At 39.3% G+C, this 18,298-nt stretch overlaps 1 protein-coding gene across 1 annotated transcript in view; it reads right to left on the reverse strand.

The window, feature by feature from the left end:
- LOC139454547 (rhophilin-2-like) overlaps window positions 1-18,298 on the reverse strand; it is a 50,883-nt gene that overhangs the window by 18,783 nt on the left and 13,802 nt on the right. The window contains exon 2 of the mRNA XM_071236330.1: window positions 3,497-3,612. Within this exon, the coding sequence (XP_071092431.1) occupies window positions 3,497-3,612 (116 nt within the window). The remainder of the gene's footprint in view (window positions 1-3,496; window positions 3,613-18,298) is intronic.

An 18,298-nucleotide genomic window follows, 5' to 3' on the forward strand; every position in this document is an offset into this window, starting at 1 on the left:
TCTGGTTTCCCTCTACCATGATAGAAGCAGGATAAACCAATACCAACTCATTCATTTGAAATGCAATGTTTTTTATTGTTTGTTGTTTAACGTCGCACTCAGCAATATTCCAGCTATATGACGGTGGTCTGTAAATAATCGAGTATGGACCAGACAATCCACTGATTGACATCATGAGCATCAATCCGCGCAATTGGGATACGATGACATGCATCAACAAAGTCAGCGAGCCTGACCACCTGATCCAATTAGTCACCTCTTACAACAAGCATAGTCGCCTTTTACAGCAAGCATGGGTTGCTGAAGACCTGTTCTAACCTAGATCTTGACTGGTCTAGAAATACAATGAAGCCATACACCTGACTTATACATACAGTAAACTACTGCTCCCCTACGTTGCTACATACAGATCACACATGGAGCAGTTAACCTGGGTTGACGTCTTAAGACTTTCAGATGAAAGGCTTCCATGTCTGCATCTGGTTACAATATCAACGATTTGCATAATCTGATGGAGAATGTCTCCAAACCTGTAGGAAGGGCTTCATCTTATGTTAATGTACTACAACAGCTGGCTCGCTAAGTCCCATCATTAAGCTGCTCCAGGCCTACACCAGGCTCTGCTACGACTGACCTTTCATCGATGTAGTGCACAAAGGTTATCGGAACTTTCAATTTAGTCAAAGTCCAGGTATCCGGTTAAACCTATGGATTGGGTCTGTGGTACATGAACATCTGGCGTGCAGGAATAGATCACATTTTCATTCATTCTCTTAATTTGATGTGATAGATAGGGGCAAGTGAGCGAAGGAGTGAGTCTAGTTTTACGCCGCTTTTAGCAGTATTCCAGCAATATCACGGTGGGGGACACCAGAAATGAGCTTCATGCATTGTGCCCATGTGGGGAATCGAACCCAGGTCTTCGGCGTGATGAGCGAATGCTTTAACCACTAGGCTACCGGACTGCCCCTCAGGGTTATGTACTGGTCTTCAGCAACCCATGCTTGTGGTAAGATGCAACTCAGGGATAGACATGGCCACTAGTCCGCTAGTCCAAGACCAATGAAAATCTAGTGACTAGTCGTTTTCTCCCCTAATCTAGTTATTTTACACAACTCACTAGTTTGAAATAATCTGTGGACTAGATGGATATACACAATGGAGTAAACACCTGTGACTAACGGGATCGGAGGGTCAGGATCGCTGACTTGGTTGATGCACATCATCATATCCCAATTGCATAGATTGATGCTCATGGTGTGAATCACTGGATTGTCTGGTCCAGAATCTATTATTTACATACTACTGTCATATAGCTGGAATATTGCTGAGTGTGACATTAAACAACAAACAAACAAATCCAATTCTTGTTCATCCAGCTGTTTTTATGTGCCAATAAAGCTAAAAACTTGGAAATCTACTTGACCTCAGCACAATTTAGTAGTTTCGGGCTAGGGGACCTCGCGTTAATTTCGAAGGGTGCACATGACCCAAACGACAAAAAAACACCGAACCGGAGTCTTCAGCTCCAAGCACACAGAGTACCGTTGCTGTACTGATTCTCAAAAGTTGCAGTCCATTACAAGACTCAATACTAGTATTTATCATGAAGCAATGTATGGGTACAAGACATGAACATAATAGCAAAAGAAATCATCTTGGGACAAAGGTCTTGCTCAGAGTTTGACTTTCTCTTCACAATTTTCATACAATTTAGCCAGACTTATGTATTTGATCAATTATTTTTAGATTTTTTACGTTTCTGGCGTGCCCAAGGGACATAACTCTGCACAGTGAATTGATGACTAGGTCACCCGTGCCCCTTACAATTTAAACACCAATATGACAAGCAATAACCAACATGATCAACAGGCTTCAGGACCTGTATATTACCATAACATTAGGAACAGTGTGAGGTTCGGTGAGCAGGGGGCACCTGTTGGCTGCTATCTCTGCACAGGATGTGCTGCTGATGAGTCAGATATCACACCATCAAATGGGACTAATTACAACATAGCTAATGTGTTTTGGTTGACCTGGTTGCAGTATGATTACTCATTATCAAATACACTTCCATCATATGTAGTGGATGTAGTAGCCTTGCTCAAGTCTTTACTGAATGATAAGTGCATGGATGTATCATAATTCTATTCTAATAATCAGCAAGTCTAGATATGGATACCAGTCTTTTATAGGAACAACTTGTTCTTTTTATTTATATAATCTAGGAATTACGATTAAAACTAATACCAATTCTTTAGAGACTAGGTCAAGTCTTTACTGAATGATAAGTCCATGGATGTATCGTAATTCTTTTCTAATAATCAGCAAGTCTAGATATGGATACCAGTCTTTTATAGGAACAACTTGTTCTTTTTATTTATATAATCTAGGAATTACGATTAAAACTAATACCCATTCCTTAGAGACTAGGTCGAGTCTCCATATGGTTGGCTTAACCTCACCATGTTCCAAGTTTTTAAAACAACTGAGTACTAGCCATAGGTATGGCACATAGGCATAATTGTTTCAGTAGCTTTTTGTTTATTGAATGTCTTATCTTATGACATGCATCAGGAACTGGCCTTACAAGCTAGTAGTGAACTAATACTTGACGCTAGCCTCAGGACGGTGGTCATAATCAAAACTGTGCTCCAATGGTTTCTGTCTACATCCTAGCTTTCATTCCCCATGTGGGGCGGTTGGGTAGCCTAGTGGTTGAAGCGTTCTCTCGCCACGCCGAAGACCCGGGTTCGATTCCCGACATGGGTACAATGTGTGAAGCCCATTTCTGGTGTCCCTCGCCGTGACATTGCTGGAATATTGCTAAAAGCGGCGTAAAACCAAACTCACTCACTCCCTCACTCCTTCCCCATGTGCTGGGTACCATGTAAGAAACACATTTCAGTCTCAATCCTGGTTAGAAATAAATTAATAATTATGTAAGTCATCTACCTAATAGTGAATGTGGTAATCCACAAGGATATGTCCTCAATTGAACTTGACCATCGGACTCTGCTGTGGACTTGTCACACAGACAGTGTTTCATACTTCCACCCCTCCCGCCTTCTCTCTCCCAGGGGCTGTCGGGTAGCCTAGTGGTTGAAGTGCCCGCTCGTCACGCCGAAACCCGGGGTCGATTCCCCACATGGGTACATTATGTGAAGCCCATTTCTGGTGTCCCCCGCCGTGATATTGCTGGAATATTGCTAAAAGCGGCGTAAAACCATACTCACTCACTCACTCTCTCAGTCTACTCGCTCACCATCAACTGCTCAGCATCCTCACAGTACAGCATTAGAACCTGACACTAGTCCTATAGTCCTTGCCAAACTGTAGTAGTTAAGGTACCATAAGGACTAGCTAAAATTTGCCCCTTTTGAGTGTTTTGCTATATGTTATCATTATAAGGACCAGTGGACTAAAACTGTTAGTTTCTATGGCTGCACCATGCCCACAGCTTGCAGCATGTTCTCAACACTGAACTCAGTCTTACCTGTAGAGGTTCTCCGCCCCGGACCGCATCCGGAGCTCCTTGTTGATCTGGTCATTCAGCTTGGAGCGGCGTGACTGCAGCTTACCACGTGCCGTCTGAATCAACGGATCTGAACCCTGAAACACCATCACAACACGTCACATACTGGAACTCACACTATCTGTGCACTTCAGTCTACACAATCGTAATGTAGGAGTCTAACTGTATGATGAAAATATGCTAAATGTATTATCAAAATATGCTAAATGTATTATCAAAATATGCCAAATGTATTGTCAAAATATGAGGAAAATATGCTAAATATATGATAAAAAGATGCCAAATGTATAATGTAAATATGCTAAATGTATTCTCAAAATATCAAGAAAATTTGCTAAATATAAGATCTACATACCTTATCTAAATGTCTCCTAAGAGATCAGAGATTGAACAACATGCTGTTCAGAAAAATCTTAAAAATACACAAGTAGATCAAAACATGCAGGTCAGAATTCACAAGGAACTCTCACTGAAAACTGATGAGATACACAAGGAGAAGCAGCTGAAAATGGAAACACTGTTAAACTTGTCTACGAGCTGCCAGTCCTTGACCAATTAAAATCAAGAAGTGTAAAAATCTCAAGAAGTTACCAAAACAACTGGTCTAACATGATCCTTGGACAAGAAAGGTCAAACCCAATGTATCTACACCACTGAAACAAGTCATTCACTGAGACTGCTGCCTAAATGCAACATCTTCTAATCCCACTAAAAATATTCACGAAGACAGCAAAGCTAGTATCAGCTACTAACAACATACTGACCCTTTGAATAAGAAACTTCATCTTCAATGCTGAGATACTCTAAATGAACACAGACAAAATGATCAAGACATGCTTCTATCAGCGACCATAAGTCATTGTCGTCTTCACCAATAATTCATCTATGACTGAATTGTCAAAAACTACGCATAACTTGCATAACACAAGTAACAAAGAGTCTACTCTTGATGCAATAACACTGTAGTGGCCTTCGAAGCTGTCACGACACCGTCGTACTGGAAGTGCAGGTCACATCCGACATAAATCACAGATGATGTGACGAGAGTCTATACATCATAATACAGTCATCAATCTCACAGAACGCCCCCTGGTGGTGGTGCAGATCACACGGTGATAACTTCATCACGATTACACCATCATTAGAGTGCCAATCATAGTTGTACGCCTAACTCAATCTGATAAAATACTTGAGATAACATCCATCAATACTCCTGTTCTAGAACCTGTTTCTGCACTAATCATGTCATAACAACATCTCAAGAAAGGACACACTTACAGTTGACGTGCCAGTATGAAGAGTTCAACACTGAGAATGCAATTCAAAAGGTTCAAATTTGTTCAAATACTATGGCAGCAATCGTCAGACACCCTATGAGAGCCCTTCACCCCCACCCCCTTAGTTTGAATGGGTGAGTGAGTACAGGTTAAGACTGCTTTTGAAACCATTCCATCAGTATTCCAGCAATATTCCTTCAGGGACACCAGAATTGGGCTTCACACATTGTACCGATGTGGAAAATGAACCCAGGGCTTCAGCATGCCAAGTGAACACTTTAACCACTACCCTATTCCACTGTCACCTTATTAAGTGTCTAAATACTTAGATTGAACTAGTTTGATCTTTTTTATTCTTTTTTTTTAGGGTGCCTTAAGAGTTCACCAAATTTAGACTTAATAATAAAACTAACTATAAAACCAAACAATCAATTCATCATGTAACAATGTGTCAGCCATTACCATGGCAACTCAGCAATTACAATTTCTCCTTAATCCTTTTTAGTTACTCGACTTGACATGATAAACTACTGTGGCATACTTCATCAAGGTAACCATAATGGTTAATACTTCACAGCAATCACCAACTACACGGCAATGGACAAAAACTCCTTGAAGCCAACATGAAACACAAGATCTCATGATTAATGTGGCAACACGTCAGCCTCAAATAAATGTCTCCCCACAACAATCAACAAAAACACATCCCTCTAAATATGGGGTTATTAATCACCATGTCTAAGAACAGGATACAGGCAGAGGCTGTATAAATGTTTCACAACTATTGAGCGACAAGGTGTATCTGCATGTCCTATTGAAGACTGGCCTCTGGAATCCCATATAACACAACAATGCGTTACGAGATGTATCCCATGTTGAGCTGTGGGCAGTACGAGGGCTTGTAATCCCATAAAGCACACTAACTGCCAGCTGAGAGGGCAGGGATCAGTGTGCCCTGGGGCATGGAAAACCTGACAGACCTGTGTGCGACCAGTTTAATGGTAGGCAGTTGACCACGGTCCAGATCCATATTGGCAAAGAATTGCAACAATCTGAGATAGTGAGTGAGTTGGCTTAAAGTTTGAACAGTGATACTTTTCACTTTGCATCATCAAACGGTAGGTATAGTCTGGAAGGTAATTTAAAGTACCGACGTTTACAACATTATCTGAAAAACTATCGGACCTACTCTAGTCAAAGTTGGTATGAGATTATCAAACAGTCATACATAACTGGATATTACATTTAAAGACAATTGGTGCATGAATAAAAAATCTGTCTATTTAGCTATCACTGTATTTCATCAACAACCAGACCTGTTCGTCACAGGTGGAACGAGCATTCATTGAAACAGCCATCTGCATAATGCTACCCCTGCGACACAGGGCCATATGACACAGTTGAACTAATCAACTCAACTCGAAAGGGTGCATGGGAATCAAGCACGTTCAAACGTCCAACGCCAACGCTAACACATTCGTGCGTGCGTGATTCCATACCAACTTTGACTTGAGTAGGTCCAATAGTTTTTCAGATATTGTAGTAAACGTCGGTACCTTAAATTACCTTCCAGACTATAGTAACTCTTGTCATGGAACAGATTTCTATAAAGGCTTAGACTCCAGGCTGTATGAATGTTTTCATGAGTACAGACATAGATATGCGCTACACATTGTCACAATGATACTTCACATATGTCTTTGTATTTACAGACTTATTTACATATATAAACTGGAAAATATCAATTTCCTAACTGTAACCATGGTAACAGCACAAAGTTTGGGTTTTGTATGAAATGGCAGCTATTACATGCTGAAAACGTTACAAAAATATGAAATTTTATAAGGAATCAGAAAAAATAATGTGCAATGCACTAGTATTCTTAAAACAGGCATACACATGGCCACTAGTCTGTTAGTCCAAGACTAGTTAAATTTAGAGACTAGCTGTTTTCATCAAAAATCAAGTTAGTTTACTTAAACCTGTCTAGTCTGAATTGAGCTGCGGACTGGTTGGATATGACCAATTGTGCCTAACCCTGTCAAAACTATAGCTGGGTATCGCCTGGTATCTTTCAATATAATATGTATCACGATACAGATTGACGATACCACTGGCATCACAATACACCAACAAAATGTACAAAATGATGAAATCACTGAAATTTAACTCTAAAACCTCTTGATTCATACAATTACTTATTATCTCAAAAACAAAAACAAAAAATCTTTAAATTATGCGATGGTTATTAAACACAATAGTTTATTAGTGGGCACGCCCTCATTACCACATCCTCGTGTCCTGCCAAGCCTAAAGTTGCACTATGCTACTTCTGCCATTATGGGAGGTAACTCTATCAGTTTCTGTTCTATTTATAGTGAATAACAATCTCACAAACTGACGATTTAATATCATCTGTACCTTAGTATCGATGAGATCGTTACAGCCCTAGATAAGATATACTGTAATAACAGTAGACAGTAGAAACAAAAATGTTTCGTCCACTAGTCCTTATTATGATAACATATAGCAAAAACCTAAAAATGGCAAATTTCTAATAGTCCTTACGATACCTTAACTATTGGGCAGTTTGGCAAGGACTACAGGACTAGTGCCAATTTCTAACGCTGTAATACTTTAGTTATACGTCCATACTGCAGTCAACCGTATACCTGCGACACAGGGCATGTGTTATAGTCCCGCAACTACATGCAGCTTATAACCTTTAGTGTCACATTACTGCCGAACAGGAGACAGTTGTCAGGCACACAGCGACATGGACACTACTGTGGTGTCTTGGTCCAGCTTCAGGATGCATCACTCTACAGTTTCCTTGCTGCTGAATATGTCAATTGTCTAAAAAGAGCATTCACACGTATGTAAGTGCCAGACCAATTTGGCACCTGTTGCAGTGCAATATTCACAACCTGAACCGCTATGAATAGACCTGATCATGAGCCATCATTATAAATGTCTAATGGTACTGCTACAGATTTAATGGAAAGAATCTGTGTCAACTGTAAACAAACAAAAATTCCTTTACCCATTATGCTCAATATTTACATCAGAATCTGAGGTTATTTTCTTCATTAAGACAGACCTATTACTATTTTATCTTAAAGATGAGGCTAACCTATATTTTGCAAAATTAAAAAAAATAATTACAATTACAGCATCTTTTGCAAAATGTTATTTTTTTTAACATGTCAACATTTTTGTTTGTATTCTTTTAAAACTGCTCAAGATATTTTCATGACATTATCCTCAAATCAACATTTACTATCTTTCATATCTTATTTTGCCTCCCCTTGTATTTTGACTGAGAAAATCTGTCAAGCAAGAAGCTAAATTGACTTGGACTTGGAGAATCTTTACACACAGCAGCACAATTTCGGTGTTTGTCTACCCACACACCTCTTCATCCTGGAATACCCATAATCATGATAATAACCCCTCTTCACCACAATGCATCCTTTCTGGTTTATCACAATAAGCCTTCACCGCCTATCCGCTTTTCTCAAGGTTTTAATATCCAAGCCCTACCAGCTACATTGTAACACAGTATATTCATACTCCACTCTGTAGGTGGCTGATAACACAGTTAAACAGGTAGGATGAAGACACAATAGTGTCATGGTGGACCCTCCTCTGTCACCACTGAAGATCTGACAAAGCAAATGTAGACAGTGGGCTCTACCTTAGGTCAGACTCTTTCCTATTTTGGGTTTACCAATTTTTTTTCCTAAAACATTTAGGTTGGTGGTCAATTTTTTAAATCCAATTTCAAATATTTTGTCTACTCAGGGATTAAGACAGGATACTAAATGCCCTTGGTAGGCAATTTTTGAATAAATATTTATTTTGCTCAAAATGGTCGGTTAGCATTAGTTATTAATGCATAACATGAAATGGGAAATTTGTAATCACAAATTTTGAATTTTTACCAACATTTGCTGCAGACTTGAGGTAGAATATCTATAAATCTATACTACTAGGCTGAACTTGTTTTATTGCCTGACGTCAGTGATTATTATTGTTGATAGATTGACTATTACTAGTTCAACCTACAAATATTACTCAGGACTAGAGCTGAACATGCTCAATATGGATATTTTATATATAACAATTTTTCTCACATCATTTTATTTCCTTCCGGTAATTACTTTATGTGCATGATCTAATTATCACAAAGTAATCTTTCGTAATTTATTTATAAATCCTACATGACAAGTCCACAGACAGATTCCTTCCTGTATAATCATGATTGAGCTTAATTTCCCCATTCTCATCCAACAAACATTATTTGCCTAGTCAAACCAAACATCTTACTGAAACTACCTTGTATGGACATAAAACATGTTCAACATTGCCAATATCTACTAAAAGCTCTTGTGCTCTTATCAACCGATCAACCCATCCACATTCCATACATAACGTCTGTACAGAGATCACTAATACTGAATGAAAGTGATCCAGGCCAGACCCTCAGGGTGCATGACCCAGTGATATACATACGACTGTGAGACCATAATGAGTTGCGGATAGCCCCAAGAAAAATGAACAGTTTCTAATGCTGGTTATCACACTGAAAATTCATACAATTACTGGAGCTCTCACATTGAACAGTAAACGATCGTAATCGTTTCAAATTCCCATCTTTACATTCCAAAACACAACTTGAAAATGTGACAATTGGAATATGCTTCTTTTGAAATGATTGAGGCTGATATGAAGACAGAGCCCAGTTTACTGAGACGATTTAAAAATAAAATAATATGAACATCCACTTTGTAATAAAAACAAGTTGATTTCAACTATGACAACTGCTACAATCAGATTATTGTCATGTTTATTGAAATTACATCACAAAAGAATATATAGCCCATACCTATCCCAAACATACTCAAATTGCTAAACATTATAATCCGTATTGATTAGACATCACATGATGATAGTAGAATGGACATGGCTCTGACTATCCACACCAAATTATTTAACCCGACCAGCGAATCATTTCATGAATGGCCTAACATTTCACATGTACATATTCAACATGAAAAACTCATCAAAAAGCATATATTTAATTATTTTTTACTGTCACTTGATATACAAGGCTTTACACGATGAACCCTCATCAAACCAGACCCTGTTAATCCGGAAACACCAACATTCAGACGATTATCACTGGAAAAAGTAACATTACATCATCCCACCCATACTTTACTCGCCACAGTAAGCTTCACCAAGAGCTTCGTTTCAATAAACACTCAGCTTCACCAAGAGCTTCGTTTCAATAAGCACTCAGCTTCAGTAAGTGCTCTGCTACAATAAGCGTCTGCTTCATTAAGCACTCTGCTTCAATAAGTGCTCTGCTACTATAAGCGCTCTGCTACAATAAGCGCTCTGCTACAATAAGCACTCTGCTACAATAAGCACTCAGCTTCACCAAGAGCTTCGTTTCAATAAGCACTCAGCTTCAGTAAGTGCTCTGCTACAATAAGCGCTCTGCTACAATAAGCGCTCTGCTACAATAAGCACTCTGCTACAATAAGCACTCAGCTTCACCAAGAGCTTCATTTAAAAAAGCACTGTTTCAATAAGCACTCTGCTTCAATAAGCAATCTGCTTCAATAAGTGTTCTGCTTCAATAAGCACTCTGCTACAATAAGTGCTCTGCTACAATTAGCGCTTTGCTTCAATAAGTGCTCTGCTTTAATAAGCGCTTTGCTTCAATAAGAGCTTCGTTTCAATAAGCGCTTTGCTTCAATAAGTGCTCTGCTTCAATAAGCGTCTGCTTCAATAAGTGCTTTACTTCAATAAGCGTCGCCTGACAAAATTCCCGAACACTCTGAAGGAATTTTAATACATGATATAAGCACCCCCTTCTCGTACGAAATTTACAAGACAGTCAAAGATTTCCAGCATATATTACAGAAAAAAGCTGAATAGAAGGGATAAATTATTACCCAGGAACTATTATTAAAAACATTTTAGTTTCATCAACATTTGAACACTGACGCTCGATTTCTGAAATCAAACTTAACTTGTGTATGGTTTTAATAAGTGTCATGTGCACCTATTACAGCAATAACAGTAATTCATTACTCCTGACAACACGGACAATGTCTGGTGGAATGCTACCAGCCAGATTGACATGCTCCATGTACTGATGTGAATTGATATTGGTCAAGTGACCACATACTTTGGAAACTTTACTAACATATGGTCGATGAAATCTCTTACAGCACAATACATTTCTCTCCTCTAAAACATAATAAAAATAATAATTCCTGATGCTGATTGTGGAACAAATCTGGCTAAAGTTGCTGTTTTATAAATCTAGATTGGTTTTGTTTTCATAGAATGTACATATTCCAGTCATGGTGCAGGACTGCTTGGAAAATTATGGGTCAGGTATTCATGGCAACACGTAACAGCATTAATGGGACCGTATCGCTCAGAAATTGCGGACCATTTTTTGTTTTATTCTGGGGTCGCTGACCTCCTGGCAATCTGAAGGACTATTTTTCTAGAGGGACTATCAATCTAGAAGGACTACCTATCTAGAAGGACTATCTATCTAGAAGGGCTATTTAGTTTCCTGAAACATAAGTACATTGTTTGGCCTGAGGTTCAGCATGTTACTGCGGATTATGACATACCTGTATTGATTACATGGGCTGACAATCAGTCCTGCATCTGTCATGGTAGTCAACATACCTGGCTTATCATCGTACAGACTTCAAGGGTTTGTGTCTACCCCTTGCCGAGACCTCTCCAGCGATAGCATGTTTAAACTGGGTGATCGGAGCTACACAATGGGCAACGCCTTGTCGTACTTACAGCATGAATAACAAACTGTTTGCTGACCAAATAAAGTTGAAGTCATTTTAAAATTTATATGATCATACCTGTATTTATTTAGTGTTAAATTCATTCAAAAGATAATACTGTGTGTCTAGATACTGCACATACCCTGAACAAACTAGTGATTAAATCTAAACTCAAATCAGCATTATTTCAGCCATTTAGGGCTGATCAAACAAGACTTTCCTGATCACAAAGACATCTGTATAAAGGGGGGTTCGATTACCGACATGGGTACAATGTGTGAAGCCCATTTCTGTAGTCCCCTGCCGTGATATTGCTGGAATATTGCTAAAATCGGCGTAAAACCGAACTCACTCACTCACTCACTCTGTATGAAGGAAGAGAATTTATGGATGTCAACTTCTTTATGAGGAACACAATGTTTCACAGTATATGCTTACTCCATCATCAGATGAATGAAAGCTATGAGACACAGAGCATATATATGTACATGTAAGAACAACAAAAGTGATAAGACTACAAAAGGTGTTGTGACATTTAGTTCCTCATAATAAAGAAGTTGATATCCATAATTTCTCTTCCTTATGAGTATCACTTCTAAAAGCTTTTCAAAAACTTGACTTCTATATTGATAATTGAGACTACGCCTTATTGCCCAATTTCCCCATGTGTAATATTTCAAAGGAACACCTAAGTTTCCTAATCACGATGAATCATACTTAAATGTGGGAGGTGACCTATGACATGTACAAGGTAACTGGCTTACAATGAAGATTAATTTTTTAACAATGGAGTGAGCTGATATAAGCCTTGAGGAAGTGAAGTCTTGATGGGATTGGATTAAATGTACTTCATTCCAGATCGAACATAAATAACCTCTGTAATTCTAAAAGCTTAGATTATGAATGATCATGTAGTATTAGAAGAAAACATGTTAATGAGAGATATTTCATTAGTACTGATGTATTGAGTTAGTCATCCTAGGCTTCTAGTTAGGTGTCTTATGTTGTCTCGGACATTACAATATGTGGTACAAATACACTTTTTGTTTCTTTCTTTCTTTTTGTTTGTTTGTTGTTTAATGCCTCATCCAGCAATATTCCAGCTATATGACGGCGGTCTGTAAATAATCAAGTCTGGACCAGACAATCCAGTAATTGACATCATGAGCATCAATCCATGCAATTTGGCCAAGATGACATGCATCAACCAAGTCAGCGAGCCTGACCACCCGATCCCGTTAGTCGCCTCTTATGACAAGCATAGTCACCTTTTACGACAAGCATGGGTTGCTGAAGATCTATTCTACCCCGGATCTTCACGGTTCTGTTTCTTGTTTAACGCTGCACTCAGCAATATTCACACAATTTATCACATGATGCCCACCTGTAAAGAATCGAGCCTGGACCAGATAATCCAGTCAACAACAATCCACACCATCACGGTATGATGACTCGCTGTCAACCAAATCACCAAGCCTGAGTGAGTGAGTGAGTGAGTAAGTTTGGTTTAATGCCGCTTTTAACAGTATTCCAGTTATATCGCAGCGTGTCAGCTTAATGTGGGAGGAAAGCCCGAAGTGATGCAGGTCTCAGATGTTTACCACTTTGGTGAAACCCACGAGCACGGGTAACAACAAGTACCATGTCTTAACGTATTTTGGTATGACCCAGATGGGGATCAAACCCCGGACCTTCCGCTCTCCCGGCGGACGCTCGACCACTAGACCACAGAGGCGGTCTTGAGATATAATAGTACTACATACATAGTACTACTACACAGTTCATAGTAGTACACAGGAACATTATCCTTAGTCTATTGGAAAGTCTTGTTGCATCATATTGTACATCGCTGCTAGCAAATGGGGAAGACTCATGTTTGCCTTACCATAAACCGTCTTGAACTGTCATAGGGTTCGTGTACAGTGTGCCCTTCACACTCCATGAACGCATCACAAACATTGTAGGGGATCAGCTCCTCCATGATGCCTTTAGGACCTGCTCCAGAGTACCAGACACTCGATGCAGACAAGGACTTCACACGCATTTGACCATCACCAACCAGGTCTAGCAGGAACTACGACGACCAGGAAGCACTTCCACAATGGCCTGACTCGCACACACTCACAACAGTTCCAGGTAGGAAACAATACCAAAGGTCCACATGACACGATGATCCTCCAGTCAGCAGGACAACAAAACCAAGGGTAGATCCCCGACTAAGCTATCACAAACTAGAACCATGGAGACGGAACTATGCAGCGTTAACCGTTCCGTGTGTCGGGTACGGCAGTTCTAACACCAAGATATCATCCATCAAAAATAGCCACCCTGCCCGAAACACACCTTGTCAGGTATATGAGCCGTTCTGTAGACAGAAATCACTTCAGTAAACTATCCGAGGGTTCTCCCACGTAACGGAATAACATTTAAGCTTTCAAGTGCTCACAATTTGCCAATACTCTGCCGGCTGAAGATTTAGGATCCTAGTACAGGGGTCGAAGGAAGGTAGACGGGTGTTAGCTGGTATATGTAAACAAGGACCTCTGCACGAGCTGATGTAAGCAACTGATAATGTTATTAGAATACAGCGTTCAAAATTAAATCCAGTATTCTGAGTCCAGAAAGATTCAGGAAGGACCAGTGACGTTTCCTTGTGGACCACCAGGTATTAGGTAGATAGCACCTTTGAAGCGTATAATTTCGGTAGACTAGTGAAAAATAAATTTATTTCTAACCCTGTACAAGCAGGATAACAAGATTGCAAATGTTTTTGTTTTTTAAATATGCATAGAGCTTAATCGTTTAATAGAAGATGTTTTTCCAATCTCTTTGTTTTCAAATAATTAAGAACTGACTTCAATATTTGTAGTATTTATGGAGGCATAAATGTAAAAGATTATTTAATTAATTCTTAAAAACATATACACTTAACAGACTGCTTTTTAATCAACACACAAACAATGTAGACAACAGTACGAAATCAGTGAAATTGTTCAAAGCAACGATGCAACACACGTGCCGCCCACTCTATCATAAGCCAATCAGGAAACAGTAGTAGTCGTATACAATTACTGTAAACAGCTTTATTTCTGCGCCATTAAAATATTGCAAATGTCACACCAAAGACAATACTGAGACGAGATATTTTTGCGAACTGCCATGTTGAGATGACCCCTCGATTACCAAACAATAGACAGCTTCTCTCCGAAGCTAGTTAATTTTTGGCATATGGAAACAAATGCAAATAATATTGCTTGCTAAGCCAATCATATCTCATTGAATCACTTGCATTTTATGTCTATTGCAATGCTGCATCATTTATCTTGTTGACAGTGCTCCACAAACCCTGACCAGTACTTGTGAGAGTTTTCAAGTTCAACGGAAGACTGTACAGATTGATTGATTGATTGTTTGTTGTTTAATGACGCACTCGGTAATATTACAGCTATATGACGGCAGTCTGTAAATACTCGAGTCTGGACAAGACAATCCAGTGACTGATATGAGCATCGATCCATGCAATTGTTATACAATGACATGCATCAACCATTTAGTTACTGTACACATAGATCAGCACATATCATGTAGAGACAAGTATTTGTTTTGTGTGAGTGGTAAAATGTTGGCATTGCCAAAGCAATGGCAACTGCTTTCAAAAACAACCTTTTGTATGAATTGATATTTTTTGTCAGCCACTGAACTACTACCGGTAAATCAAATGCAATATTACTGGTATATTGTATGCATACAGAACCAAACATATTTGGGGGGATATTGCATCTGAACTTGTGTCATCAGTCTCACTACAAAAATATATCACCAAATATATTCACGATCAATAACTGTTTCGGTTCAGTATACATACAATATACATGTACCAGTAATATTGCACACACGTCAGAAAGCATTAATCAAGGTAAATAACAACACTATTTAAGGAGTAAATATGTAGGATTGAATTGTGGTTCAAGTAAATGTATTCAGCCTGGTTTCAAACATGGAGCTTCCAGTAAGATTAATGATTTAACACTGGCAAATAACTGGACATCAAGTACACTGGGAGAAGAAGGTATGTTAAACATCAACATTAGGCAAGGAATCGGCCACAAGTCCACTGAAGTACTTGTACTTGAAGTCTCACGCTGGTTTCACCTACATCAGCTTTTGAACTTTAATTTCGCGATACAGTGAACTACGGTTATAACATGTATAACGAACTCAAAGGGGCCACTAAATTCAGTTTGTTATAACCGTAGTTCGTTATAAGCATTTATAAAGGATATACACAGCAAATGCCCAGGAACAAAAAACAGCATGTTATATCCGTCAGTTTGTTTTAAGCGTGTTCATTATAAACATAGTTTACATAGATAAACAGGAAATAAACACATTTGAGACTTTTGTTTGTTTGTTGATTAACAATGATTAGCATTGCACTCAGCAATATATGTCAGACTGAAAATAGTTCAGATCAGACAATCCAGTGATTGATATTATGAGCAATGATAAAATGTCATTGGGTTACAATAACATACAATCAAGTCACTGAATCTGACCACCGATCCATCAAAGCATGGGTTGTTTGGGATCAGCTCTAACTCAGAATACCAACAGGGATAAAGCTTGATCTGCACTTCTACATCTCCATCTTCCTGAGGCAAGGGCGTTAACTGACTACAAAAGTCCAATTCCAACCAAAGCTGAACTAGGCCGGAATTTCCAGGCTTGATCGAGGTCCCGCAAGTGGCTATTACGAGTTGTGTCCCTTCCATGTCCCTCCTACTGACCAATCAGATTCCATCCCTTGCATTACTTGCATTTGCTTCAAACAAAATGAAGACGCCCAGTAAAATTGATCTGATTTATAATCAATATCTACATTGTAATTAAACAGGTTTTACCCCGCATGAAAAGATTTGCAAAATATCTGTCGATGCCCATTTGGCAGTACACATGCTATGCAATTCCTGCAGTCACAATCTGCATGTAGAAATCCATGTTGTTTACGAGTAGGATGTCTACTTTGTTAAGCGATCTTGATTGGACTATGCATAGACTCGTTAGTCCAGCCAAAATGTAACTCCGGAATTCAAGCCTACTTCGGCAAGGGTGGGAACAAGACCATCATAGTCAGTTGCCCTTGCCTCAGGAAGATGCTACACCTCTTTCAGTATATCATGAGCTTAGCTTGTTAGACCACTTAGGTTCTGACCCGTGAAGATCCGGGGTAGAGTAGGTCTTCAGCAACCCATGCTTGCTGTAAAAGGCGACTAACAGGATCGGGTGGTCAGGCTTGCTGACTTGGTTGATGCATGTCATCGTATCCCAATTGTGTGTATCGATGCTCATGAAGTCAATCACTGGATTGTCTGGTCCAGACTTGATTAATTACAGACCGCCGTCATATAGCTGGAATATTGCTGAGCGCTGCGTTAAACAACAAACAAACAAACTTAGGTCCTGGACATGTTTAGCAGGTGCTTGATATATACTAGTCAACAGAAGTTAAACAATACACGATTCTTTCATATTACCATAGTTAAACTGTCATGTTGTCAGGTCTTCCTTCACTACTTTTGAGTAGTTTGTTTGTTTGTTGTTTAACGCCCAACTCAGCAATATTCTAACTATATGAAGGCAGTTTGTAGATAATTGAGTATGGAACAGACAATCCATCATGAGTATCGATTCTTGCAATTCAGATACGCTAACATGCATCAACCAAGTCAGTCACCCCTAACGACAAGCATAGACACCTTTTACGGCTAGCATCTATTCTACCCCGTATCTTCACAGGTCTTTTGAGAAGTGTATTACAACAGAGCATGTAAAATTTATACACACACCTAAAAAAGGTACCCTGTCTCCCAATAAACACTATACATAAAACACAACACTGAACAAAAATTCATTTGTCTTCAGACAATGCAAGAGTCTTATACCATTTCACAAACTTCTGGAGAATGGTATATCTACAGGCAGCAAGGTGCTTCCCTAGGACCTCCAGGTAGGAATGTGCTGTTATAAGTCTGATAGAGAGGTTTAGTTTCCAGGTGATAGGGCCTGAATATAGGAAGCTTCCTCCAGGCTAACACCGCTACAGTGTGATCGAGGGGGTGGGTTTTGTCTCCAGGTGATAGGGCCTGGATCTAAGCGGTTCCCCCAGGCAAATACCACTCCATCTTGTCACCTCCTTGCCAAGAACTTAAACACACTGACAACAATAGATCCCTCTGGCTGTACACAATACACCGTCCCCACATATATCCCACACACCCGACAATCTAGGACAGAAGCTACGCTATCTGCTATCTGCCTTTCTCTAATTCCTTTGCACTAAGACACAGTTGCTGTCATTCCGACGGCTTCTCCACGCTCACCTGCTTACTAGTTCTCAACTAGTTCTGATACTGACATTCCTTACATACACATGATACATTCAGTTTCTGGTGTCTGAATCTCAGTTGGATTTTCCTTAAAATGACAAAAAAGAACATAAGCAATAAGTGCATACCTATCTTAAAACATAGTCTGACTAGACTAACATTTAGTCTATGAAATCTTACATTACACAATACCCTTCTCGACTCAAAATAATTTTCCCTGTGCTGATATCATGTGGAATAGAGCTAGCTAGAGCTGGCTAGACTTGC

Source organism: Haliotis cracherodii, unplaced genomic scaffold (genome assembly GCF_022045235.1).
Source record: "Haliotis cracherodii isolate W230 unplaced genomic scaffold, xgHalCrac1.p SCAF_10, whole genome shotgun sequence".
NCBI classification, from domain to species: domain Eukaryota; kingdom Metazoa; phylum Mollusca; class Gastropoda; order Lepetellida; family Haliotidae; genus Haliotis; species Haliotis cracherodii.